The 26385-nt window shown below is 40.8% G+C and overlaps 2 protein-coding genes across 6 annotated transcripts; one reads left to right on the forward strand and one right to left on the reverse strand.

The window, feature by feature from the left end:
• Positions 1 to 294: 294 nt before the first annotated feature.
• On the forward strand, positions 295 to 11812 carry LOC110973086 (uncharacterized). 3 transcript variants are annotated; one of them, XM_022223567.2, is made up of 7 exons: positions 295 to 450; positions 5229 to 5423; positions 5845 to 6114; positions 7745 to 7884; positions 8402 to 8476; positions 8952 to 9073; positions 9331 to 11812. In XM_022223567.2, exons 2-7 carry the CDS (start codon positions 5321 to 5323, stop codon positions 9527 to 9529), a joined length of 909 nt encoding a protein of 302 aa, XP_022079259.1. In that variant the 5' UTR covers positions 295 to 450; positions 5229 to 5320; the 3' UTR covers positions 9530 to 11812. The 3 variants fall into 3 exon arrangements, with proteins under 3 accessions (XP_022079259.1, XP_086990963.1, XP_086990964.1); XM_087134837.1 differs by lacking the exon at positions 295 to 450 and adding an exon at positions 4676 to 4889; XM_087134838.1 differs by lacking the exon at positions 295 to 450 and adding an exon at positions 4676 to 4845.
• Positions 11813 to 12317: 505 nt separating this feature from the next.
• Positions 12318 to 25692, reverse strand: LOC110991059 (uncharacterized). Of its 3 annotated transcripts, none has more exons than XM_022256158.2 (11): positions 25544 to 25692; positions 21351 to 21643; positions 20118 to 20248; positions 19428 to 19598; positions 18751 to 18874; positions 17935 to 17985; positions 16767 to 16957; positions 15949 to 16151; positions 15068 to 15246; positions 14619 to 14882; positions 12318 to 13238 (listed from the first exon to the last, which is right to left on the reverse strand). In XM_022256158.2, the coding sequence occupies exons 2-11, from the start codon at positions 21493 to 21495 to the stop codon at positions 12985 to 12987; spliced, it is 1713 nt and encodes a 570-aa protein (XP_022111850.2). In that variant the 5' UTR covers positions 21496 to 21643; positions 25544 to 25692; the 3' UTR covers positions 12318 to 12984. The 3 variants fall into 3 exon arrangements, with proteins under 3 accessions (XP_022111850.2, XP_022111849.2, XP_022111851.2); XM_022256157.2 differs by having other exon boundaries at positions 21351 to 21600; positions 25544 to 25691; XM_022256159.2 differs by having other exon boundaries at positions 21351 to 21484; positions 25544 to 25690.
• Between the last annotated feature and the right edge of the window lie 693 nt (positions 25693 to 26385).

Below are 26385 nucleotides of genomic sequence, written 5' to 3' on the forward strand. Positions count from 1 at the left end.
AATTTTGGGCTTGGGAAGGACCAAACTTTGTTTTCTGATTGAATTGAATGCATGTGAAAATTGGAAATAAGAAGATATACAGATCAAATTGGTGCAGGGTAAACTGTTAGATGAGGGTCAGAGGTGTATGATGGTCAATGACGACAATGACGCCTGTCTTCCCATACCCAGATATTCATCCTTTGCTCTCACGCCTACGTCTTGCTTGCGCGTAACCCCCCCCCCTTGCCTATTTGGTACACGTAAAGATCTCGACCTACTTGGCCTGCAGACAACAGATTTGGATGTAGCCAGCTTTACACACAATGCGCACATCAAATAGCCGCTCAAGCGCCCTCATTGTTCAAGTACTGTAGGCATCATGTCCTGGCATGGTACGGGAGTGAATTCGGCAACGTGAAGTGACACGGACAGATCTTTGTTGGTTTGGTTTTTACACATAGTTTCAAGGTAATCTCCTTTTCCATATTCCTATTCAAATACTGTGTTATATTGGAGACTGTATACATGTGATTATAGTTGGTATTTTAATTGCAAAAATTGAACGTTAGGCCTAAGTTATGTAAGTCCCCGAACTGGACCAACCCGCCCAACATTCCTGTCACACAGTGGCAGTGCTAGGCCTAAGACTTTGCATAGGGCTACAAGCCCCATTGAAAACAGTGTAAAAATCAACATTCTTAAGGGTTCAATAACATGCAAGCCAACGTCCGTGAGGTTTGTCAAACAAAATGATGTTATTCCTTGGTACTTAAACTTTCAATTTCTTTTCAATTTTGGGTGGTTAATCGATGAATTTTTAAATTATTCACACACGCAAAAAACAACCCCCAAAAGGAGAAGTTGCAAAGTCTGCATTTAGCCATTTTTCAAGTGCCAACCTTCAAGTTTCTCGGGCACCTGGGACAATTTCCAACCGTGATTTTCAGCCATTCTGCTCAAAGATAGAAGCCCAAACCCCCATGAACTTGATCCTGCCAAGAATTTACACAATCTCACCCTTTGGGGGGCCATACAATCTCCTTTTCAAAAGAAATTGTGGGGGCACTTTTAATGCTAATGAGCTGGCCAGGAATTCTTGCTTCAATTAGTAGACTGCACCCATAGGCCACTGCTAGTACTAGTAGTGCTACTGGCTACCACGAGCTGCTACATGTAGCATGTGTAGGGGGATTGTATACATGTACTTGGGGACCCCCCTTTTTTGTCATTTTAATCTTACAAAACTGGTAAGTCCCCAGAAAAACAAACAGTAACACTCTCTTTATTGTGCCAACCTTATTTTTTGGAAATTTCAAATTGTAAATTGTGCAAAAATGTGACTTTCCTGCTGATAAACAAGCCATACAAATTTGACTCCACAATGTGTCATGTGTTGAAACATGCTCATAGTTTCCCCTCATAATTTCCCTCAAAACTCAATACCCTGCCCTTTTTGGACAGCATCAACACTACCGTTATTGAGCATGTCATAGTCATCTACCAAGGTGAATTCAAAAGCTAAAATGTAGCTTTCCCTTCTACATGCAGTAGGCATGTGCAAATACGCCACGTGCGCGACCTCCAAAAGGTGCCCACACAAGTGTTAGCCCGGTTCTCTGCCTACAGAAGTTGTGTCCGGATTTCGCACTACTGATTGGCTGTTGGAAGGAGTGTGGCAGACAAATTAATGAATATGTAATGAGAAAAATACAAAGTACACATTTGTTTTCAAAATTTTCCATTACGGTGCCGCTAATGTTTAAGCTCGAAATTCCGCCCAACTAATCCTGGTTTGTAACAAAGCGTTGTCATTTTAAGGTGAATCGTTGTGAAACATAACTCTTGAGCTGTAAGTGGGTGTAATTTGAGCAAATTCTGAACCTTTGAAGGGGTGTTTTTTTTTTCAGACTACGGGGTATTCAGTCCCATGTGGTGCAAGCGCGCTGTGCACGCCATCTTGCCGTGATTCATGGCGGCGCAGCCATGTGTTGTGTCATGCTCATGATGTTGTTGCCTACAAGAATTGAAGAAAAGAACAACTGATCACAGAATACTTTAGAGTTTGCTTTTATTTTATTGAAATTTGCTTTCTAACGGTTTATTGAATGGTCTTTGTTCAAAAAAAGTGATGCATAACGCAAAGCAAGGATTGCTTTTGTGGATTGGGCTCTTGGGCCCACTTAAGGGGATTATAGATTCTTTTTCAATGAGCTCTCTCAGTCAACCCTGTATGAAATCTCTGGCTTTTCTTCCCTTTTTTTAAGCAACCTCTCCCAACCCAAAAGTTAAAAGAAAATGCAACTGGCTGAAAGCAGAATTTTCAGCAAATTGTACAGTGAGATTGACAGATTTCCTTGCACATTGGCTTAAGAAACCAAAACAAGTCAGTTTCTAAGGCACTACACATCCCTTCAGTTTGATTGTCACCAAATTAGTAAGCAGAGGCATGTTAATGTATTAAAAATGGACTCGACACTATGGAGGTACACTCTCAAGGGCTTATATAGAAGCCATTCATCCTATCAGATTGAATGCTGGTATACAGGTAGGCAAGGACATATTAAGGTTAAAACTTATAAATATCATGATGATTTCATCATGTGTAACTTGTTATCTTAAAAATGTCTGTTCAAGTGATTAGTTTAGATAACGACACCCGTGAAAATACCAAGTGATGTCAAATCCCCTACTCGCGTGAACATTGGAAAACCAACTGGCTAAAACAGCCCTGCATTTTTAACATGACATGTCATACATTGTATATGTCTCATTTTAATTGAATTGTTTTGTTTGTTTACATTATTTTTTAAGCATGCAGTTAACACAGAATGTGCATTGGCCCGGTTTGTGGACATCAGCTTACATACATTAGGTGTTTCAGAGAAAATTTTTGTAAATTTGCAGCTTCCAGTATGAACATTTAACTACATGTGTGTATGAATTTGAAAATCATCCCTTAAGGTATTTTATATTGATGAAACATGTCCATGTAGAGATACGTGAATGACTTGTTAGTTAAATGTACAGTAGGTGGACGGGACTTTGTTTTTAGTCATGAAAACATCAGTGGATGTCTCCTCTAACCTTGTTCAAGAGGTGGCCAGAGTTAATTCAAGTACATGTTGCTGAGCACATCCATCTTGCACTTCAGCGTGCGCCCTGGAACTAAAGTTCCTCATGAGGTGAAGTTCCTTCCTGTGTGGCCTGAGTTTTCCCATAATATGGGAAGTTTGAATCAGGCACAAACCACAGGATTGTGGGGACAGCTTACACTTCCTTGTACAGTTCCCTGGGAAGGGATGGCATCAGCCCTGTTGGATGCAAAGTGTCATAAGTGGTCCTTGGATCTTGAAGTTGACAATAAAATGTGCAGATTTTCATACTCATCCTCTATAGCCAACAAAGTACTAATAAATATCCTCACAGCAAACTGTATGCCCCAAGTACATGTATATCAAAAGTCAAGTGTATGCTGGCTTGTATTGAGACCTAACCACTGTTATCACAAATCCACATCAGAATCTAATCCTTCCCTTCATTGTTAATGGGACATTGTGAATTCAGAATTGTTAAGAATGTAGAGCATAATTGTAAAGGATAATGCTTTGTGTCCATGCTGTCCTCTGAACATGCCCAAGCAACGTACATGTAGATAACATTTTGCATGATAAATGCAGTCCTCTAACAGTACTGCTTGTATATTATACACATATTACTTAACCCTAACTCGCTGTGCACAGTGCAGATCAGCTTGGGGCATCCACATTTTTGTAAAGACTTCTGGAAAATTGGAAAGTTTGTATAGCTTTCTTAGGCTTTATCTACATCTCTATTCTAAACTGATGTATCAGCAGAGCTGATAGGCCAAATGACTAAAAGAACATTTCATTTTGCTCATTAAAAACAAAATGCACCACTTGTGCATACATGTATGCATTGCAGATGAATTTTGCTGATGATAGGTTTGTGCATTGGTCTTAGAGTACATGGTTCAGATTTCATTTCATCTTATTTCTTATGGTCTGCAAACATGCTTATGAATTCAAAATGTCTCCACTAAGGATAGCGTTAAATTTTCTCCACATGGGGATGTGACAGGTCGTCACTCTAGTTATGTAAAACAGCTCTCCAACTTTTCCATACATGTGTGCAAAGTTTACAAACTGATGCAAAATTCAAAATGAATTAGCATGTTTAGTACCTTCTTTGTTTTTCATTTCTATTCTGTTTCCAGCATACATACTCTGCTGATTCCAGAAGATTTAGCAAGGCCTTCAGCCAAAAGGTTAAAATGTCAGGCATGGTTGTTTCCACATTCCATTAGCCCAAGCAGTCCAAAATCCGCCAACAGTTGGAGTTTTCAGGACTCTTGGGATTAATAGAGAAATTTGTAGTTGAACATTTATATGTGTACCAGACATATGTCTGTAGTCACAGAGTATGGCCTGTAATCTTCCTTTTCCACAGCCAAGATGACTTACCTGTTCTACGTTTTTGCTTTATAGATTAACTTGGAAAAGACACATGTAAACATTTTACAGCACACGTATTGGCTATCATTGTGAGCTGACTTTATTAATTTCCTCCACATTTCCTCATTCTTACCACATGTAGCGTGGTTATTGGCATTCACTTCATTTTTCAGGAAGTTAACTTTTTGAACAGAAAACGTAGCCTGTGATAACTTCCTGGTTGCCACACATATACATGACACCCGGTTCAGTGCAGCTAGTGTTACCGTGCAGCGGAGTTGGCCGGTGAAGGTCCACGAAAGGAGCTGTAGTGACCAAACCATCCTGCAACTTTTCAGGCCCATGAAGATATTTTGTTTCGATTTTTGTTTTGAAGCCAGCTAAGCATCAGGTTGAGAGTCAGTTTATCTACGCGTGAATATTTGATACTAAAAAGTACGAAAAATTTTTTTTTGGTAGCCTTTTTTTGCACCAGTTTGGAGCTTGTGGCTTTCGAAATACAACATTGCTTGAAGTGGTTGATTTCAGTGAAGTGCAGAAGGCCTCTGGGAGAAGTGCTTGAAGAGTTAGGGTTAATGCAGCTTTGCCCTCTCCCCGATGTATTTGGGCAATTTTGTTTGAGAAATGGTTTCATTGTCATGATGTGAATTCTTTCTGGTCTGTATAATTTGGTCAGTGTTATGTTTGTTTTCTTCTTTGCTTTTTATTCTCTTATTTTCCAAGAAAACTCGTAGAAGTTCAGTTTCTTCTTTTTTTTTCCTTTTATTTTCTCAGGGCATCAGGAAACGAAGAAGCGACTGGTACATGTAGCGGCTGACCTGGGAATTGTCTACGAGGAGTAAAAGCAGAGGATTTCAGGCTACAAGATGAAGGCAGGCGTGGCCATTGCACTTGGCGTGGCAGCTTTCTTAGCGATTGGAATCATAGTCCTCATTGTTGTTTCTCTCAAGACGCTGCAATCGGACGAGAGTAAGTACATGAGTTGTTCCCCCTCCAGCCCTTTTCAGAACCACTTGCTTCTCGAAGGAGATGTTGGCATGGCAACGCTGCAGACTTGGTTGATAAGTTCTGTACCTTGCAGAGCTTCTTAATCTTTCCCTTCTCAACTCTCTTAGTCATTTTTAGTGTAAATGTTTTTAATTTAATAGCCCAATGCATCTTCTTTTAAGTGATAATACTACAGGTGTTCAGAATGTTCTTAGTGCAAGAACCAAGGCTCCATTGTGTAAATACACAAACAGTAATAAACCAAGTGTAATCTAATTTAATCTCTCTCTCCAACATCAAATTGTGCAACTGGCTCGCTAGTTGGCTGCAGTATTTTATAAGGGAACACGATCTGTTGTCTCTTCACTTTTATACTCAAACAACTGTCTCAACTTCCCATCAGTGGCTGTCATGTACAACACCATCTCTCGCGAGCTGTACGAGGATGTCAAGCAAGAAGGCCTGCACAACGGTCCGCCGGGGTTCCAATTCATCACGTTCCCCTCAGTCTATCGCACCATCCAGTACCCCGACCTACGCTGTCTGAACAAGGATGGGGTAATCATATCGTTGAATATCGCCTTCCAGTACCAAATCCAGTCCAGGGATCTACGTCAGATTGTGCTGCAGTTCCGAGACCATGAGAACTTTGAGAAGGTCCTCAAAAGCACAGGTACAAAGGTGGAAAATCAAACCAGGAGAGTGAGCGCTTACTGCTTGTGGCTAGATCCCACGGAAAGTCTTTCGTGCACACTCTCTTTTCATTTGCATACTGGGCGCTGTTCCAGTGCTATGCCGTTAATCAATTACTTGATCAATGTGTCAATTATTTGATTACAGTTTTCTGTTTGAGTTATTCGTCGTTACAATGAACATGAATAACGAAACAAGCATATGCGGGAGGAAGAATGATTTCAAAAACGTATACAAAGTACTTATAGAATGGCACTTAAATTACACATTCAATTGAAAACCACATAAAGTATTCATGCAGTAAGTGCAAAAATGGCCAAGAACTTGTTGAACCGAAATGTTTAACAGTCTTTTCTCAATATTTGTTAAAAAGTGGTTGGGCTAACAAAAAGATATGCCCTTAATTAAAAGGTGTATGTTGACACAAACAATGAAGACACTTCCGTAAAAAGTTTCCGCTAACCTTAACTCCCAAGGGCCTTTTTACAAGGGCACACCCTCAATCCTCCAAAATCCTCGATGGCCCAGTTTTGTTTTGTTTTGGGGGAGTGGGAGGGTTGGTCACATCAGGTTGGTTCCCGAGCTGAAGCTGCTTTTTTGCTGAGTTGGCTGACGGCTTTACTTTTGTAATAAACAAAGCAGACATGTGCCTTTGTTTTAACACACTGCAGTTGAGGATTGTGTAATTTATGACCAGCAGCAGTGAACAACAGAACACACTGTCCTTGGGTACATGTACATTGCAAACAGTATAATGTGTGACCATATGCACCACTGTGTGACTAATTTTTACATATACAGCAAGGTTTGAGACGGAGAGAACCCCCCTGCTTTGTGTTGGTCATTGTCTCGCAAGAATCTGGGGAATTCCTTTCAGACATCTTGGGGGGACGTGTTAAGTAACAATAGTCTAGAATGTGTATAGGGATTGGACATGTTGGGGGGGGGGTACCCCTCGGTCTCACTTCTTGCTGGGTGTAAATTTTTAGTACTACATTCACCCTCAATCCTCCAACTTTTAAATCATCATTCATCCTGAATCCTCCAAAATCCTCCAAAACCAACCCAAGGATTTCGGAGGATTGAGGTGGGTTAGGATTAAACAGTCTGAAGATGGACAGCTTTCTTGTTTGCCTCATGTAGCCCTAAATGCACTTTTCCATGTGCGCGTCAACACTTGTGCCAAGCGTTGCGTATCCGTCAAATCACTGCCGGGGCGGTTTTGATGGTCGAACGCAACATACACATGTGTTATGTTAATGGGTCGATTTTTATGTCCGTAAAAGTGAAATGCATGAATGCATCGTGTACGCAACGCATCCAAAAATGTACCTATGGAAAGGCACCTCAACAGTCACAAATCCTCTGATTTCAATATGATTTTACATACACCCTAGGGGGTTAGGGTTAAGGTGTGTCAGCCATTCACAAAACTTTTTGTCTGGGTGCATTGAGACTATAAATGTGCCATAAGGATGTATATTCTTTGTTCTTGACACCGATGAATGTACATTTACGGAAAAGCTGTCATTGTACTGCAAAGATCTTTGGGTGGAGGGAGGCAACTTACTGTTCAATATTAGTATTTTGATAATTTTTGTCTGTTCAAGGCGAGTCAGCCATTCACGAAGCCTGCAGTGACTACAACACTACAGAGTTCCAAGCTTTGCGGCAAAATTTCCAGAACTCTGTCCGAGAGGCACTGAGTGCACGTTACCAGTACCTGAGTACCAACATTGATGACTTGCAGGTACCTTTAAAAGGCTGGTTGTGGCAGCAGAATACACCGTTTTTGTTTCCATGCATTTTTTTCATCACATTGTAAACAGCTGTGATTGGTAACTACATGTGGATATCATAACCAAGTGAAAATTATCCAAAAAACCTTGACAGATATTGATGCAACCTTTTTGCAAGAGGAGTATGATTTTTTTTCATCGATGGTCACAGATTACAAAAATAACTATGAAAGTTAATTTTTCATCCAAATATTACCACAAATAATACTAAGTAACCCACAATTTCAAACAATCAGCCAGTGTTTTGCTACAGCTTGCGTGGAATTATGTAGTTCAACAAAGATGTATGTAGTGTATAATTATGATTATGGATTAATTTTAACAGTGCTACATGTACATATATAGTTTGCCTTTCTTGGCTGGAGGCGGAATATAAAGGAGGTAAGGAGGGAGTGGGTAACGGGGGAAGAGGTTTTTGAGTTGTCTGTGCTTCTGAGCAACTTGGTTACATCTTTGTTCTTGCACCAGGTAAATAACATTGCCCGTCCAGCAGAGTATGAGCAAGCTGTTAGGAGCAAGGAGGCTGCACGAGAGAACATTCAGGTATTGATCCCAACTCCTTCAGCATTTCAAACCCCAGTCTGATGTGAACACCCAAATCATGCTACTGTGAAGGAAATTAGTGGGTTCGGCTCAGCCAGCCCTGTGTAAACTGTGGCTAGACTCTGACCTACTCTGGTCAGAATGACCTACTCTGTATATGTAGGACAGCTACAGAGGTTTCCGGCATCTTTGCTTATATATATGTAAACGTGGTAGATGGAAGTGGTTCAGTGTCTTACACTGTTGGTCTTATTTGACTTAACTAGGAGGGTTGGTACAACTTTTTGCTATGAATCAGTAAGAGTTTACAGATGTTGTCAGCGGCATATTCCTTTTGTGTTCATGATATTGACAATTGCTGTGCATTTCTATTCTTACCATTTTTGACCAGCCTAATTTCAGGACTAAATGCTCGACACGGAAATTAGTCAGCCGATAACTGAGGCATGGATCCATATGAATTTTTTTTTTACAGGTAGCAGAGAGTGAGCGGCCTCGCTTACTGACTCAAGCTGAGACAACTCTGAAGGAGGCCGAGAGATCAGCAATTATTACGCTCAACAGGGCCAATTCTGAAGCAAGGATAGCACGCACAAGGTAAGCCCCATCAAGCATGTAGCATCGCTTGATTCCTCGGGAAAATAGGATGAATAAACAGTCAAACCAACTCTGCACCAGTGAACATTGCCGAGAACTTAGTAGGAATTTGTCACCTGCTTCTGTGACGTTTAACCATGAAGCAAAAAAAAAGCACATATCGAAAATTTGATGTCATCTTGAGGGCTGAACTTACGAAGCTGAAGAAGGGGTTACATGTTTCCTGACCTTTGACGTTGTTTGTGTGACCTCATTAGAGCTGAAGCGGAAGCCAAAGCTATCTACAACCAGTATGAGACAGAGGCGCAGACGTACGTCCAGATCATGCAGGAGCAGGACCTGGACACCTCAGGCTTCCTGGCCTACATGGGCGTACGAACCATTGGACTGGCCAAGAACCCAGTGTATGCTGGTGTGGACGCGCCAGCCAAGACATCATACATTGCTAATCCGTAAAGACACTCCAGTCGGTCCTGCAGTGGTGGGGGGGGGATTTTATGGAACTGCTTAGCTAAGAAAAATACATGCTGAGGAAAATAAAGGGTCACCAGCTTAAGAGCCATGTTAGGGGCATTACGTGAGACTGGTACCCTGCTCACTATTGCTTAGCTCATAAATCTGCTGAGCAGTGTTTTCTGCCAGCAGCTCCAAGGGCAGATACAGAACCAAATTTGGGGGGGTCAAAAATGGCATTCTTTACTGTAAGTTTTTAGGGTTTTTTCACATACAATTTGAAGGAAGGGAAATGATATAGACCCCCCCAAATTTCGTGGCATTAGTTTTCAACGAAATAGTTGGCTGTGGGTGGGCTTGACTTAGTTGACCCCTCTGCTTGGATTTGCCTCAGAGCAGCTCCATGCAATAAGCCATTTGCGAGTATACCCAGCAAGAAATGAGACCGAGGGGTACCCCCCCCCAACATGTCCAATCCCTATACACATTCCAGACTATTGTTACTTAACACATCCCCCCAAGATGTCTGAAAGGAATTCCCCAGATTCCTGCGAGACAATGACCAACACAAAGCAGGGGGGGTTCTCTCCGTCTCATACCTTGCTGCATATGGGTCGCTATGCGAAAGCTTGCCCCGAATCACGAGGTATATCAACAGTGTCTTTAGTCTGGGGAATTCGAATTGTTACATTTCTATGCAATCAGATAACATAGTGTACCAAATTTTATTCAAATTTGACTTGCAAGTGGCTTATTGGGCCCTGCACCTAGTGAGCCACTTAGGTATTCTATCAGAGCATGCCAGAGGTCATTGGCCCTATTAGCACAGCTGTAGCTGACTTGCATATGCTGAACATGTTCAAGCTGGCATGACAAATGCTCCCGAATGGCCTTGCTTTTCTGAAATACCAATTTGGCTCATTGGGGGCACACAGCTTTCAGATTTTTTTGAAATTATCTTCTTGGCTTTTCGGATGTGTGTTCAATGGAATCAGGTTTATCCAATTACTTAATGATATCATGCTTTTGGCTCCCCAAACTGGTTCACTTTGTATGTAGTTTCCAATATGTTTGTCAGTTTACAGTGAACAAAAATTCTGAAAATGGGCACGAAATGTTTTGATGAGCAGTCCGCCACGAGCTGTAGATATAATTCTCATTTGGAGGTAAAGTGCCATGAATAATCTGAAGGTCTTTGCTCTGCACAACTTTTTGAGGAGTAAATAGTTTAGTGTGTTTGGTCGTAGGTCAAAGACCATCAGTGTATTGTCGGGGTCAAAATATGTGTCCCCCCCCATCCACATGTAGGTACCTACGTTTATCTGATCCAGGACCATATTTTGTAATTAGTCTTCATGGGAACTTTTCCCGACTGGATAGCCTTCACAGGTGCTCACGAATGCAACACCTGCTGAAGTGCCCCTCATGAGGATGGATTTTATAGTTGCCTTCAATGAGTCCGCAGGAGGTTTTTCGGCAGAGAGATTTGCAGTTGAAGGCTTTTTGAAGAATGAAGAATTCTTGTTGTATATAATGCCTGTATAGATAACCTTTTTACATATTTCTACTGGTGTATAGTAAACCCAATTATGAGTCACTGAGTGGTGCACTGATTTGGAGGTATACGTAGGTGAGACACGAACCCCACAACTGTGTGCCAAACCACCTATGTCTAAACATGGAGAAATGTTTTATTTCTCCATGGTCTAAACCACCATGTATCTTGTGATTGAGATTTTCTTCAGGGGGGGGGACTGAATGAGTTTTACTGGACTTTCTCAGGTAGAATTACTACTTATGTAGTTGCTGGTCTCTGATTTGTCAGATGTTATTACCACAATGGCTGCGGCAGGCATTACCGCAGTATTCCCCCCCCCAATTTACGTCACTCCACCCGCTTTTGTAATAAATCAGGACGAAAGCTTCAAATTTGTTAATGTGTTGTAGTACTAAAATTACTGAAACTTTCAGGGGAAAAAAATTGATGAACATGTCAGGATGTTAGCATAGTTATCCCATTTTATATTCTTTAACAAAGGATAACACTAAATTAATACTTGTGCAATTTTGAGTATTATGGCACGTTGGAACACAAAAGTAGGTACATTTTTGTATATAATAGGCAAGTGTGTGGTGGATATTGAAGTCTCTGAACACCCCTGTACTAAAATAGTATTGCTACACAAGTAGATGTACTGATGTGTAATGTACTCAAATGTATTAACTTCAAAGCAATGTAGATCTGAATTTTGTAAACATAAACCGAAACTTAACGTATTAGCTTAAGCAGTGGTTACATGTATCACTTTTTTAATTGTGCTGCCAGATAGTTTTGTTATTGGGTTGTTCAACATCAAGGAAGCCCGTAGCATCGTCAAGCCTATCTACCAGAATTGCTACAAGCAAAATTAGCTAGTAGCACAGTTTACTACTCTGGCCATGTGTCTGAAATTGGCTAAATCTGTTACCTCAGTAAAGGCATGTCACGAAGTTGGGAAGGACATTCCAACACATTGTAGAGGACTTGTATCCAGATTAATGTGGCTGGATAGCTTCCGTGCATAACCTGTCCATCCATTCAAACCTCACTCCAGATTTTCTGTTGATGCTTTCCTCAATCCAACACATTTCTGTAACAGCTAGGGATGTATCTTGCTTATTTTGACAGCCATAACCTAAAATGGCCTTTTTTATTTTACTTTTATCGGCAAAATGAACTGACTTTGCTTGAAATTGGATATTGTTGGATTTTACAAGATCATAGACAAGAATTCTGTTCATTAAACAAGTAACAAAGTTTACAAAAAAAGACACATTCACTTTATTTTTGCTCAATAAAACAGCAAATTCCATTTTGTATAAACGTTAACTAAATTTACAAAAATGTACATTTGCGTGATCTGCGTTTAAAGTGGGTGAGAAATACTTGTCATAACCAGTGCACAACAAGAGGATCCATGTCAAGAATGGAAGAAATACTTGGCAATTATGTTATTTATAAGACGACAAATTAAGTTTCATTCACTAGTTAACTGTGATACAAGTTCATAGTGTTAATTTATCATAATCTGTACTGTTATAATTTCACTCAAAGTGGCCCTCTGAGGAACCTGACCCTTTTTCTTTCACCATATTTGTGGTGGTTGGAGGCATCCTTCCAAAGTGCCGTTTGAAAGCTTCCCCAGCAGCCAACTTTAGTTTGGGCCTGGATGCAGTTTGATAGTTGATAAAATAAATATCTTTTTGTATGGGAGATCTCTCATTTCTCACCTGAAAGTCCAAAGTGTAAGAAAATACATCAGAAATATCATACTTTTTACACTGAAATATACATTGTGCAGCATGTGCTATAGATTAGTCCAAGATGGCCTCAGTAATGGCTATCGTATTTCCGATCACATTGGCAATCTATCTACATACCTGGCACTTGATAATTACCCCCCCCCACAAAAAAAACCCTAAGTGACAGTCCAGTCTTTGATCAGTTTCATGTATTCCTGGAAGCTAACCCCCATGACCAGCCTATCTTGTTTCTCCAGAGTCCTCAGCCAATGAAGGGAGGCCTTGTGCTGGTCTACGGTCACGTTCATGCTGTTGTACATCAAGGTCAGACCTCCGCTGACAGAGCCTTCTACTATGGCCCGCGCCTCTGCCTCGCCGAGGGATTGAATCAAACTGGCCTGTGAAGTACTGTTATTGGTTACCTCCGAAGCTGTGAAGCAGAAAGGAAAAAGAAAGGGGGTGTACCTTGAAAAGATCACAACGGTTCATGATGTGCTTTATCAACCACATATACCTGTCAGTGTGGCCATTCCAGGGTCTGCCTGCATCATTGCGAAAAATACTGGGTATTCCACAATCGCACCACCCTCCCCTGAGCCTGTCAATCAGCTTAGGATGAATTTCACACTTGGTGGGAACAAGAACTTTATTCAAGGTATCACAGAAATGTTTATGCTGCAAATTTGTAGTTGAATGCCTTTGAACTTCAAATTTTCACCGCAGAGAAATGAAGAGATAACTGGTTTATTTTAGCACTTGCATTTGTAGGACGGTGTATACCAGACTAATAATGCCACCATTTCAATGTAAACATCTAATTCAAACTGGGACACAAACAATTCTGACTTAAATTGGACTTAAAGAGGGGCGGTTCCAGAAACCAATTTTCGGGGGGTACCAAAACTGTCTTGGGGCAATTCAAAATTTTGTTGAAGTGTTTATGGCCTTCGTGAGGAGTGAGGATATAATTTGGGGATTTTGACATGTTTGTGGAATGAATGGAAACAAAACACCCAAAAAATCATCTTTCATTAGTTTTCAAATCAAAGACAAAAACTTTGGCTCTTTATCTTGGGGGAGCTAGCCCTGTTACTTCTCCCCAACCCCCATTTACCACAGTCCTACCGGCCTGTTTGGTTCAAGAGAGTCCTGATCACTGACACCAGAACCTGCATAACAGGTGGAGTGAACAGGTGTCGGGATCACAAACTGAGATCCTGTAGCCGATTTCATGAAACATGGCGTTACTTAGAACCATACATAAGCCTTGAGCCACAAATTTATTTTGCCGTAGCTGCGCAATATGCTTACGTTCGATTTCACGAAAAATTGTTTTAATAATATTAAATTTCTTGGACGAGGACAAAAATGTCATCGAACAGTAGCTGAATCACATCTGCCTGCCATTTTGAAAAAGTTTTCGTCTTTTCTTTGTCGGAACTGGAAAAAAGTTTTGCAGTTTTCTCACAGCCAGACAAGTTTATTATTACCTTCTGAAACAAAGTTGTTCATTTCTCATATAATCCTTAATAAGTTCAGCAATGATGAGGCTTAACCGGACCTGATAAGCAAGTCAAATTGTTCATTTTTGCTTCATTTGGCACAACTTACGTCACTTAAAATGACTGCTCAAGTTACACAATAGTTTGATGCATAAGTCACAGACTTACACAGTGTGTAAGTTTCATGAAATCGACTTTAATTTGTTGCACAACTTGTGCAATAAAATGTGGCGTAAGTGGAGTTACGTCACTGGGTGAAGTTTCGTGAAATCGGCTGCTGGTCCCCATGAAACATACAAGCCCCTAACCTGAATTCAGAATCTCTTGCACCAGTTCCTCTGTCCTTTTCCTAGTGAGACGCTCCTGCTGCAGGAAGGTCTCCTTTTCGGCCTCCTCATGCATCAGCTGCACCTGCAGGTTCCTGTCCAGGATGACGTCGGGCAGATTGATCTCTAGGAGCTGGAAGAAAGGCACGTTGATGTGGTAGCCCCGACTGCAGACATCGGTGGAGTTGCTGCACAGGTGGCAGGTGTCGTATCGCAGGCACTCCTCAAGATCTGGACAACAGTTGCCTGTAGAAATGCATTGCATTAAGCTCAATCTAAGTAGGTTCCGACCAAATGATGTCAGAGTACCTCATTATGAAGACAGGTGATCACTGTGGTAGGTCAACGTTTTGGTTAGCAACTTTTATGAGTGCCAGAAGAGCTTACCAACAGACCTTGAAATTTTCTTAGTTAACACTCTCTTCTCTTACCACCCAGTTTGGCTCGAAGCGCATCATGAAACAGGATCTCCACTTGTCTCCTCTGCTCCAGATACAGGGATAAGTTGATGGAAGCTGCCACATTCTTGAGAGCTGCCTCAGCCACAAACTTGATCACCTCGGGGTATCCCTGGTCAAATCGCTGCTCCAGTAGGCCTAGTTCTTCCTCTCTGAGTATCCAACAGATATACAGTGGAAGACCTTAGGAATGTTGTGCTGCACTTGCCTATGCTTCTATGAGATCCGCACTGAAATTAGCCAGCTAGTTTGGAAAAAAAAAACACTTCGCAACTCAACCTTACCCCCAAAAATGAGTCGCAAGCTGCATGGCTGCTACTGACTTACAGACACTGAAAAGAATCTTGCACAATATAACTCTAAAGGAATCCTCAACATTTGTCACCCAGTGTCCATTTTTATCAAGATGCCAAAAAAACCATGGAAACAAATATCTCAATTTGCTCTTTCTGATGTAAACTAAAATGCTTCAAGAAATGGCATGGATCCAGTCACGTATGCTTATCTCTAAAGTTGCCAATACTAACACTCAAGACATTGCTGGTTTATCCCTGTGTATGAAGAGTACACAACTTAAAGCTGCCACTTTGACACAAACAGCTTATTCATGCTCAATAGTAACCAGCTCTGTCTTCATATCGTAAGTACCTATTTATATCTGGGTGGACGGGTGCAGCTAACAAAACAAATCCAAAATACTCTCATTCCAAGATTGACCATGCCAGACTCTGTGTACTGGCACCGTAGGTGACTATTCATGTCTTGAGCGGTGAATTTCCAAACAAAAGACACTGTCCCCAAAACAAGGGGCCAGGCAGGGCACGAGACCACACCACACACAAGCATGCACAAACCTGATGAAATACTGGAAGCTGCAGGAGAAGCTGAGCGACAATCCTGCCGTGGTGATGACAGCGATGTCATCCAGGTGGACACTGGTGGCCCAAGAAGGGTACTTCTTGAAGATGTAGTCTGGTCCGACGGCATGCCGGCCTGACTCAAAGGCCCCATCGTTGAAGAAGACTTGACCTGTGGATCGCTGCTGCTTTAGGCCAAGCTGTAAACGAAACCGGGAGTAAAATCCGAGCGTTTCCTTTCAGGAGTAGATTTTTTTTACCCCAACGGTGGTCGGGCTCGGTGGTTTCGAAAGAATTTCATTCTTATTCTGCAAAGCAGATGGGGCATGCACAGATAAACAGGAAGTTTTCAGACGTTGCCATGAGGAGTATTTTGAGATAATCCTTGGAACCTTCCTTGCCTCATGTAGGGATTCTGTATTGCCAGAATTCTTATCTTGAATTTCATGAAAAACATCCCAAGACCATGAGGCTTCATATGATCAGAGCATTTACAAGACAAAAAATCATTTTGATGGATCAGTGTGTATGAAATCTATCCAGGTAAAATTGCCTTATCATGGGACCACATCTTACTGTGCATTGCTTAACACTATATGAAACTATAAGACAGGCACAATATGATCTAAAATTGAAAAATGTTGGAAATATTATGACAGTGATGGAACATCAGTTAAAAAGTTTAAAAGACAATTCAACTTAAGCCTTGGTATATATCCTAACTTTGAATGCTGTTTACAATTTAAAGGTCGGCCATGATTTCACAAGTACGTTTCAAACATACAATCTTACACCAACTTTGAATAGTTCCTTACCTCGTAGTACTCCACATATGAGAAGGCCAAGGGGAGAAGCACGACGATCAGCACTGCTACTACGGCAATGAGGATGCTAAAGATTATGATCAGAAGACTGCGGGAGTTCATTTCTGAGAAACAAATGTGGAACGGCTTCTGGGTTGTCTGGCTTTCAATCTCCATCGGCTGAACAAAACGCTTGATGGAATCTACACCAAAGGCAAAAAAATAAGACATGGGAGTGTATGTAGCAGGCTTGGGCAACACTGTGAAATCTAATTCCAATTTCATCCAGATGCCGTGGTTCTGTTCAGAACCGACAATAAAATTTCAAAAGAAAACTTTGATACGAATTCTCCACGGGAGTGTAGCATTGCAACGCTGATGCAAGGTCATTCAGAGCTTGGTTACTCAAATATTGTTTTTGGGGGGGGGGGAATTTGTTCCAATTCTAAGAATCACAGCTCTGTTAGGAAAGAGGAAAACAACCCTTGATGGTTTTGCATGTATATCACGGTTTCACAGCAAAAAGAGATCAGCTTTTTTCAAATTTGTTTAATTTTCCCAACTGAAGGTTCTCTGAACTCACATTGGAGCTACCTAGTCTTCAGAATAATGGAGCTTTGCCAAGTATTACTCCTGAGGAACTAGAAACAGTGATCAAAGTGTATAATTACAGTTCATGATCTTGGCGTAAGATCAACTACATTTGATTATGGTGGAGAGTCACTGTTGCTTCATTTGGGCTGATAATTAATGGAAACAATGTTGAAAAGGCTGATAAATTTATTCCAAAGAATACTTGCTGTTTCCTATCTGATTTGATGATCAATCCTGGGTGTCTTCTACAAAGTGCATCCGACTATTTAAAAAAAAGCCAGTTTTCCGGTGTTGTCGTCAAATTCCTTACAAGTTCATGCAAGTGTTTCATAAGTTAAATATCCAGTTTTAAGCCAAGTCAGAAGCTGTTCAAATGAACTACGGGAGAAAATTGTCCCTTCATCATTATTCACCCCGTTTTTAATACTCATGACTGGTCTTGAGAAAGGACTCATGGCTGGACGTCTGAAAAGACTTGTGATGGACAATGCTACAACACTGCAGTGTTCCCACAAGTTTCCAACTTTCACAACTTAATATTTGGACAAACCTGTTTTTTTGGACAGTCAATTTTTTTGCATCTTACCACCACTGGGAGTAACTTCGGCTGTTGCTCCTGTCAGTCGTGGTGAGCGACCTGACAACAAAATCACCAACATGCCAGTAAACAATGAGTACATATATCAACGCCCTTTGCTCTTTAATAAATTCCACGTGGAAGTCTTTATGAGTAAAGCCTTTCACTTGATTTTTATTTCAGCTGTTTTTTGTGGGTTAAAAACGTTTTAACAACAGCAATATAAATCTACAACATCCAGAAGATGGGGGCTTTAGTTTTGTAATCTTTCTCCTCTGTCATCAGATCTGCTGTAAACTTGCAGATATTGTAACACAAATTTCATAAACTTCAGAAATGCACCTCTTGGGAAAACTAAATATTGGGTTGCAAGGTGGCAAAACTAGCAACCTTTTTCTTATTTGCCTTACAAAATGAGCTTCACTAAAGTATGTAGCTTGCATGGAAAATTCATTATGTTAGAGAAAGTGCCTAGGCATGCATGAGATACCAAGTACACACCCTACAAGTGTAGTGTGACTACAATCAGATGACATGACTTCACTAAATGTGCACCCAGTAAGGATGATGTATGAAAAACAGTATTTCACTTTTAAACTACAAGTCTGGCCTCAAAAGTGGAAAACAAAAATTTAACAACTGAGGTAAGTCGTAAAAAAAATAAGGCACCCCCAGAAACATGCCCACAAGAGTTTACTGCACCAGAACTTCAACTGAGGAAAAAATGGTCTCAGTTGGTGCCAACCAGACACAAATGCTCAGATACAATGATACCTATTTACAGCATGCAAATCTTGACATGAAATGAGCCCAAAGCAGACTCACCTGGCATTTCCCCAAGCTCAATGTCCTCCTGGGGAGATCCATCCCTCAGATCACTAAAAGGATTGACGATGACGTTGGGCTCCACAGATTCATCCTGATCCCATTCCAAATCCTCATCCCTGTCCTATACATAACAAACAGAAAGCCAACAGGAGATTTAGACTTACAGGTGTTTCAACTTACATGTACAGTAGAAATAAGATTTGAACTACGCTAGAGTTGAAGATCTCAGTTGTGATGGACTTGGTAGTTTTATGACAAACCCTGCGGATTGCAGCATTTAGGTGAAGTACAATGAGCTATACTTTAAAATCCAATGTGCTCTCCAGGGTTGAGATTGGGGGTATAAAGAAAATCCATCCGGTAGAGGTATCGTAACAAAAACAACAATGAAAGAAGCATGACATTTCAAGGCTTTTAGTAGTTGCCACAGCAAAATGTCTCTCCAAGTGGATGTGATTATGTTTGTTGTTTTTTTTTTTGCACGATAGCGTAACAAATTGACTCAACCTGAATGCCTGAATCTCTCACAATCCTGAAATCAAAAAATCCTGAGACATCACACCCCTGGCCACAAGGAGTGTTGAGGCACAATAGCAAATGGCTCTAACACCGTACACGTCTCCATTTACTTGCAACTAGGTGAACACAAAGTCAATAGGCCATAAGCGGCTCACCCGTTTCGGTGTCTCACCCTCCACCTTGATGGCCGACATCCTGATAGTTTCCTCGTATGATGGAGGATCTTGGTATCCTGGTGGCCTTGAAGCCATGCCTTCATCTTCCTTACAACCTCCCCCTGCTTGCTTGTCCTCTAGGTTGCCACTGCTTACAGCAGCGGTATCAGTCTGGGTGAGGGAACCATTCAGGGTAACGGAAACGAGTTCAATGGATACTGTATTTCCAGACTTTATTTTGGGTTCTCGACAGAAGAAATATCGCCTCTCTCCTCAATTCATTGGAAACGAATAATTTGTGACTTTCCAGGGTGCCACATTCAGTTTGTGGACAATTCGGGTTGGTTTACCTTTCATAAGTTTTGTCAGGCCTGGTTAGCTTTGGGTAGTTTAGATTAGTTTCAGGTTGAATATAGTTTGTTTCAGGTTTGTTTTGACTGTCCAACTCGATACGATGCAAAACACTGCACTGAAATGAAAGTTCTCTGTTTATTAGTTACATCATTAGTTTGTTGTTAGATTAAAGTTTTGAAAACGAATTAAATCTCCTTTTTGTTAACCTCATGCACTTTCACTTCTTGTAAACTTACCCAAACCAATACTGATTAAGGCCAAATGTTTAGCCAAAATTTTGGCCCAATATCACTGCACATCCACTTTTCACAATTTGCTCCACAAACTTAATATTACCTCAAGTTCACCAGTGGGATTTCCCTCAGGGTCAGTCTCACTGTCACTGCGAGGGGAAGCCTCATCATCACTATGAGGGGAAGTCTCACCATCACTATGAGGGGAAGGTGAGCCGTCAACACCATCAGACTCTGCCAAAGACATATTTTTGTCGTTAGCACCTATACACATGCATGTATGAACAGAGGAAAAAGCACACACCATTTATCAGCCAGAGCTTCTGAAGGCACAATTCCTCTAGAGATGTCACACAGGAAATTCAAGTCCGCAGCAACCCTTAGAATTTCAGACTGTGGTTGCAACAATGGTGCAACACGCACCAGGAAATTGGTACAGTACACGTGCATGTATGAGTGTACATACTCGTATGTTCCCATGCATGTACATGTACCTCATACTTCCTTGTAACCCGGAACAGGCCCAACAAATTGAACCAAGCTATGTCAAATTGCATGTACATGTAAATGAGGTGCTCAGGTGGATGAAAAGAACTGTACATATTAAAGGTGAAATGAAAAGACAGCTTTTGCTTTTGAACAATTCGAGCATTACGTGTAAAAGCTCTTAGTGTCATTTGTTATGTTTATTATTTCTATTATTTATCTGTTAATTATCTTTAATTGTTATATATCATCTGATTTACAATGCTCACAAGGCCACATCAAATTTCAATGTATTTCAATGTATGTTGAATAAAAAGGATAATAAATAAATTCAATTTAATTCAATTCACCATGTTTGCCAGGGTTGGCTAACTGGCTGGCTTGCACCTAATATCAATCATTTTGGCTGGAGTTGTGTAGGGAAAGGAGAGACTGGGCAAAACTCAAAACTGATATCTTCTGAAGTTTCAATTGGCAGTCAGCAATTACAATTTTCTGGGCAAAGTGAACAGTTAAACCGTGGTTCATTTCAAAGATTTTGCACACAATGTTTGCTCAACAACAGGTGCAGTATGTCAGGAAAAAACAACAAAAACAACAACAAAAAGACCACCACAAAAAAAAAAAATTCATAAAACTGAGCTCGAACACCTAGAGCTACAGAAATTTGGGGGAATTTCAGCAAATTTTGCCAGCTCACGAAGGAGCAAAGTTGGCTTGATTTTGTTTTGCATGTTTTTCTTCAGTCAGGGTCTACGTCACGCATGCATGTATACAGTTAGGCACATGTACATTTCACAACTTCCTCTACAAATGTACACAACGTCCATGTAAGATGCTCCTGCCTGACCTGGATCATCCTCATCCTTGAAGGCATTATCGTCTTGCTCATCCATCAGGGCAGTCCCTTCATCTGTTCCCTCCTCTTCTGCCTCCTCGTCCTCTTCGCTGATTCTGGCCAACTGGTACTTGAACCCGTGTCGTCTAAAATCCATGGTAAGCAGTACGGGTTGGAATCAGCAGAAATCATGTTAAGTCGGTGGGTGGGCGGAGCTTTCCTGGTGCCATGCAGTTGGGAGGGACAGGTATAGGACAGAGAACTGAACCACCAAACAGAGAGGGATTAGCGGCAAATGAAACAGGCTCCGTTGAAAGAGAACAAAAAACAGCAGAAATTAATGTGACAAGAAATTAACATGACAAATTATTAACATGCCAAAAAGTTAAAATGACAAGAAATTAAAATGACAAGAAATTAAACTGACAAGAAATTAAAATGACAAGAAATTAAACTGACAAGAAAATAAATGACAAGAAAAATCATCTCAGGGAGGTAGAGGTTTTGCCAAAAAAGAAAGGAGAAGTATTTAGGAGATTTGCATGAAAAACGTAAAAACAACAAAAAAGTCAAACAGAGGAGTACATGTATTAAGGGTTCATATCGCAAAATTAGTTAAGCAAAAGAACAACCAAATCACAGGGAGATTAACAGATGTTTATTATCTGCTAGGACATTAACATAATGAAAATATTCTGAAATGTGTATGAATGTCACTTTGAAGGGTCCATGAAGACCTCTGTTGACAAAGTGTTAACTGTTTAAAATATTTACTGGTATGCCAATAACACAATGGGGATGTAACAATGGAATTAAATTCCCTTTGTGGTGGTTGATTTTACTAACCCCTCAAATAAATATTTTAATCCTGATAAATGATGGTGTTTATTTGTGACGTACATTTGAGAAACCACAGTTATAGTCAGGTACCCTGTTGGTATGGCTGAAACGAAGACAAACATAGACATTAGACTCACACAATTTATCTGCCAGCAGAATGCTTGAACCTAAAATGTACATTATGTCCATGTACATGATACCTGCGCATTTGGTAAACGCATGTGCCCAAGTGGTACAGCTACCGTATGGGCAACTGCAGCACCACAACCCATACACACGAGTACATTGAGTGGAATAGCCTCGGCTGCTTTGGAAGCATTTCTTACCCTCCTTCTTTGTTTATGGGCTTTCTTTGATTTCCCAAAGATCATGGGTGCGGCATCTGACTTCAACAATCTTTTAAATTCATCCAAACAAGTTGTACATGTTAAACAGCAAACACTGTGGTTAGAAATGTGCACTGCACAGTTTGGAGAGCTCGTTGTCGGTCCTGACCTGGTAAGCCTGACTTTCAATGTCCAAATTCGTCTAAATTTTGCTTCAGTTGGAAAGTTATGCAGGCTTGTCCCATCTTGATACACAGCCTGCGGCAACACATCTGGTCGGTGTGATCTCTAAAACACCCAAAAATTGGACTGAATTTTCCGAACTCAAGACAAACATTGATGCGCTAGTGGCGTGCGACAATGTTGTCTCAAATGTACGTCACAAATATGCAACTTTTCTATGTTAATGAGATAACTCTCGGGGGCGGGCCATTTTGGCAAAAATGTCACTTTTTTTTCCTTCCATTAATTAATCAAAACAACATTTACATTCTGGAAATTGTTTAAAAAGAGACAATTTTCAATTATAACGAGAATAACCTATTTTTCATGGGCCCTTTAAACAGTGATTCACATTATGGTAATCCTTAACCTGATCTCTCTTTATCTCGATCTGAGTTTTTACATTTAACCAGTTAGTAAAATAGCTTTAGCAATGTGCAGGGAGATCAAGAATGGTTCTCTGATAAAATTCTACAATTTCTTAACATGCTTGTATCCAGTGAAAGTTCTCGGGTCATGTGAACAATTCAGACTGACAAAATGGACTTGGAAATCCTGACCATGTACATGTACGTGCACCAGAGCTGTAATGACTTGAGTCAACAACTCAACTCAAGTCTGGCAATTTCTGGCAACTTGACTTTGAGTCCTGACATGTAAATGGCATTATGACTCGACTCTAGTCACTGCCTCATCAGAAAACCCAAATCGAGTGAACGCTAATGAGACTAAAGTGCCTAAAATAATGCAAATTTGTTGAAGAGAAATATTTGCAATGACTTACAGTGCCAGTTTCTAATGTTTATGTCATGTGTTATCATGACCAAGAGTAAGCTTTGGTGTAACCATTTGTAGACACCAAGAAGTGAATTTAAAAAATGCCAAAAAGTGACTTTCTCTCTTGTTTTTATTTATCATATTGTGTTCAAGTATTGGTGACTCAAATTGACTTCAGCTACATGTAAATGCTCAACTCGACTTGATTTTTTTGCCTGACTCGACAAATGACTACATTAGGCCTACAATGACTCAACTTGAGTCACAAAAATTAGTGACTTGTTACAACTCTGACATTCACCTGTATAAATAAAATAATCATCGCAAACTTTTTTGATGTTTTTTAGAACAAAACATTTTGACTGATTTGATTATGCTTCACACGCAAGATTTAGGGACAAAATGATCTGAACACATGAAGCTTGGTTTTTTAGCCTATGAGAATCAGTTATATGTATTGTATAGAAACAAAAGGCGATTGGCTGATGGCAGAATCATCGACATACATGTACCAAGTGATCCTTCGATAGCGCAACGATAGAGCGATCGCACATATGGACCGAGCTTTCCAGTCAACTCGTACCACGGGCAACTCGTACCTTGGACAACTTGTACCTTGGACAACTCCTACCTTGAATTAAGACCACTCGTACCTTCATGTTTGTGATTCAGTCGTAGCTTTCTTGCTTTTCCTTTTCAGCATGTTTAGGATCAGATTTGACAAATGTATCAAGGAAAAGTGCCTGCTGCGCCGTCGGTTTATGTGACGGATGTCGAACATCCAGACCATTTACCAACTTGACTTCCTTCATTCTTTTTTTTTGGGGGGGTCGGACTTTACTAAATTCTAAAGTCTGGAATGATGGCTTTGTTAAGTAACTTTTTGGGGGTGTACTTAATAAAACTTGTTAGGTCTTGATTTCTATTGGAAATGTTTCTGGTCTCATATTTAAATTTTTCTTTGGAAGGTGGTTGCCTTCCTTACCAAACTTCTTTTTTTTCTTGGACAAGTTACAACTGACATTACTTTAGAAACTTTTGAAGTAAATGAAAACATGACATCACTCCATCATCACAGTGGGCTGCACGGTGAAGATTCCCAATTGTGTGCAATGACGGCCAGCCATGTTGACCAGCACCACTTGCCTGACAATGCGAGCACATGCATGACTTAAACACATCTCACAATAATGTCATCCCCACCAGCTTGTAGGGAAGGCAGTGAAGCCAAAACTGCAAATTAGGTGGCGAACACATGGCTAACAAAACAAATTATTGTTCAAGTTAATTACAATAATAATAGGCTCTGAGCAAGTTCTGATTCCTGTGAAGGTACGAGTTGTCTTTACTGGAGGTAGGCCTACGTGTTGTCCAAGGTGCGACTCGGCAGTTGGTACAGTTATGTCGAGTTGATGGTATGGTACGAGTCATGACGAGTTGTCCATGGTAGTGTACATGTTGTCTAAGGTACGAGTCGACCTCGACTCAATTCGCATAGGTCTGTTACGCCCCAACTGTAGCATAAGTCCCAACTATAGTTGGGACAGTCCCAACTGTAGTGCTGCAGTTGGGCTGGCCCAACTATTGTTGACCAATGTCTGTGGGAAATGTCTCAACATTATCCAAGTCAATGTGTCTCACACTTGACACAATTCATCAAAAATGTGGCACTTAGCCGTATGACCAATGACATGACATTTGCAAACAATGACTTTGGCACATGCTGGGCACATCATACACACAGGACCTCTCTGCCGTAGTTGGGCCGGCCCAACTGTAGCATTCTAGTTGGGACGGGCCGAACTATAGTTGGGACTGATGCTATAGTTGGGGCGTAACAGGCCTACATGCAGGCCTACATTATACATGTACACGGTGCATGTACATGATCATGATGTAAAACATGCTGATTTTCAGAAGTTTGAGGATCAGATCATACTTAGCCAGCTTAGCGTTGAAGGCTGAAAAAGGGTGTTTTTGTTGGCAGTGATGGTTCTTTGAAATTAATCTGATGCAACGTTCTTTCCATAATCTCCTTACCTTCTGGTACGACTATCGCTAGATTCTCTTTTCCTTCAAATTATTATTTTTTTTTTCAGCCAGCAATATGTCCGCAGCGTACTGGCTCGATCGAGCGCCAGCTAGGCGTTGTCGCTATCGCGAGTCGTGTATACTAATCTTGTCAGTACATGTCGCCCTCTAGCGGCAACTTCTTGTCGGCGCACCTCTACCCAACAAACATGAGAATAAAGCCTGATCGACCGTCCTTCCACTTTGTGTGTATTATTACGGGAATAGCTAACAATACTTGATTATTTAGTTGACAATCCATAGAAGTCCAAATGGGCCCAGCCAGAAAGTCATCTTAAGATCTGGAACCCCAAGCTTAAGCTTCCCATGTTGAAAATATCGGACTTTACTTCCCTGTAAATCCTCCACATTCAGGGCCTTAGACTTTATTCAAGTCTTGTTACCCCAGAGTGCGAGTATCCACAAAATATCTTCATAGACAGAAGCCACCAAAAGACAAAATCGGTCACAGCCATCTGATTTGGTTTTGATCAATACTGGCTTCTTTTCCCCGGGTTAATGCTTCAACAATTAGGGATAAACGGTTTAATATTGTCCTCTTCAACACAAAGTTTTCTTCGGTCATTTTTGCATTTGTATTTATTTTAGTCAGTAAAAGTAGCATTTGGTGTTTGATTGCTGAGCGAGGCTTGTGAATTATGCTTTGGCGCTGCAAACAATACGACTGTTGAGTAGAAAAAGAGAGGTGAGTATCGTGTATACTTAGTTGTGTTTAGCTATAATAGAATAGGCTCTGGACAAACGAAATCAAAGTCTTAGAACTATCAGGATCTCGTGCAAACTAAGCTTAT

Source organism: Acanthaster planci, linkage group LG03 (assembly GCF_054643075.1).
Source record: "Acanthaster planci isolate LZ-2023a linkage group LG03, COTS_SCS, whole genome shotgun sequence".
NCBI lineage: Eukaryota > Metazoa > Echinodermata > Asteroidea > Valvatida > Acanthasteridae > Acanthaster > Acanthaster planci.

Coding starts and splice junctions, on each gene's coding strand:
- LOC110973086 (XM_022223567.2), top strand. CDS start 5,321: ATGAAGGCAGGCGTGGCCATTGCACTTGGCGTGGCAGCTTTCTTAGCG. Junction 8,477..8,951: donor CTGCACGAGAGAACATTCAG/GTATTGATCCCA, acceptor TTTTTTTTACAG/GTAGCAGAGAGTGAGCGGCC. Junction 9,074..9,330: donor GCAAGGATAGCACGCACAAG/GTAAGCCCCATC, acceptor TGACCTCATTAG/AGCTGAAGCGGAAGCCAAAG.
- LOC110991059 (XM_022256158.2), bottom strand. CDS start 21,495: ATGGATTTTAGACGACACGGGTTCAAGTACCAGTTGGCCAGAATCAGC. Junction 17,986..18,750: donor TGAGCTTGGGGAAATGCCAG/GTGAGTCTGCTT, acceptor TTTTGTTGTCAG/GTCGCTCACCACGACTGACA. Junction 16,958..17,934: donor CGAAGTTACTCCCAGTGGTG/GTAAGATGCAAA, acceptor CCTTTGGTGTAG/ATTCCATCAAGCGTTTTGTT.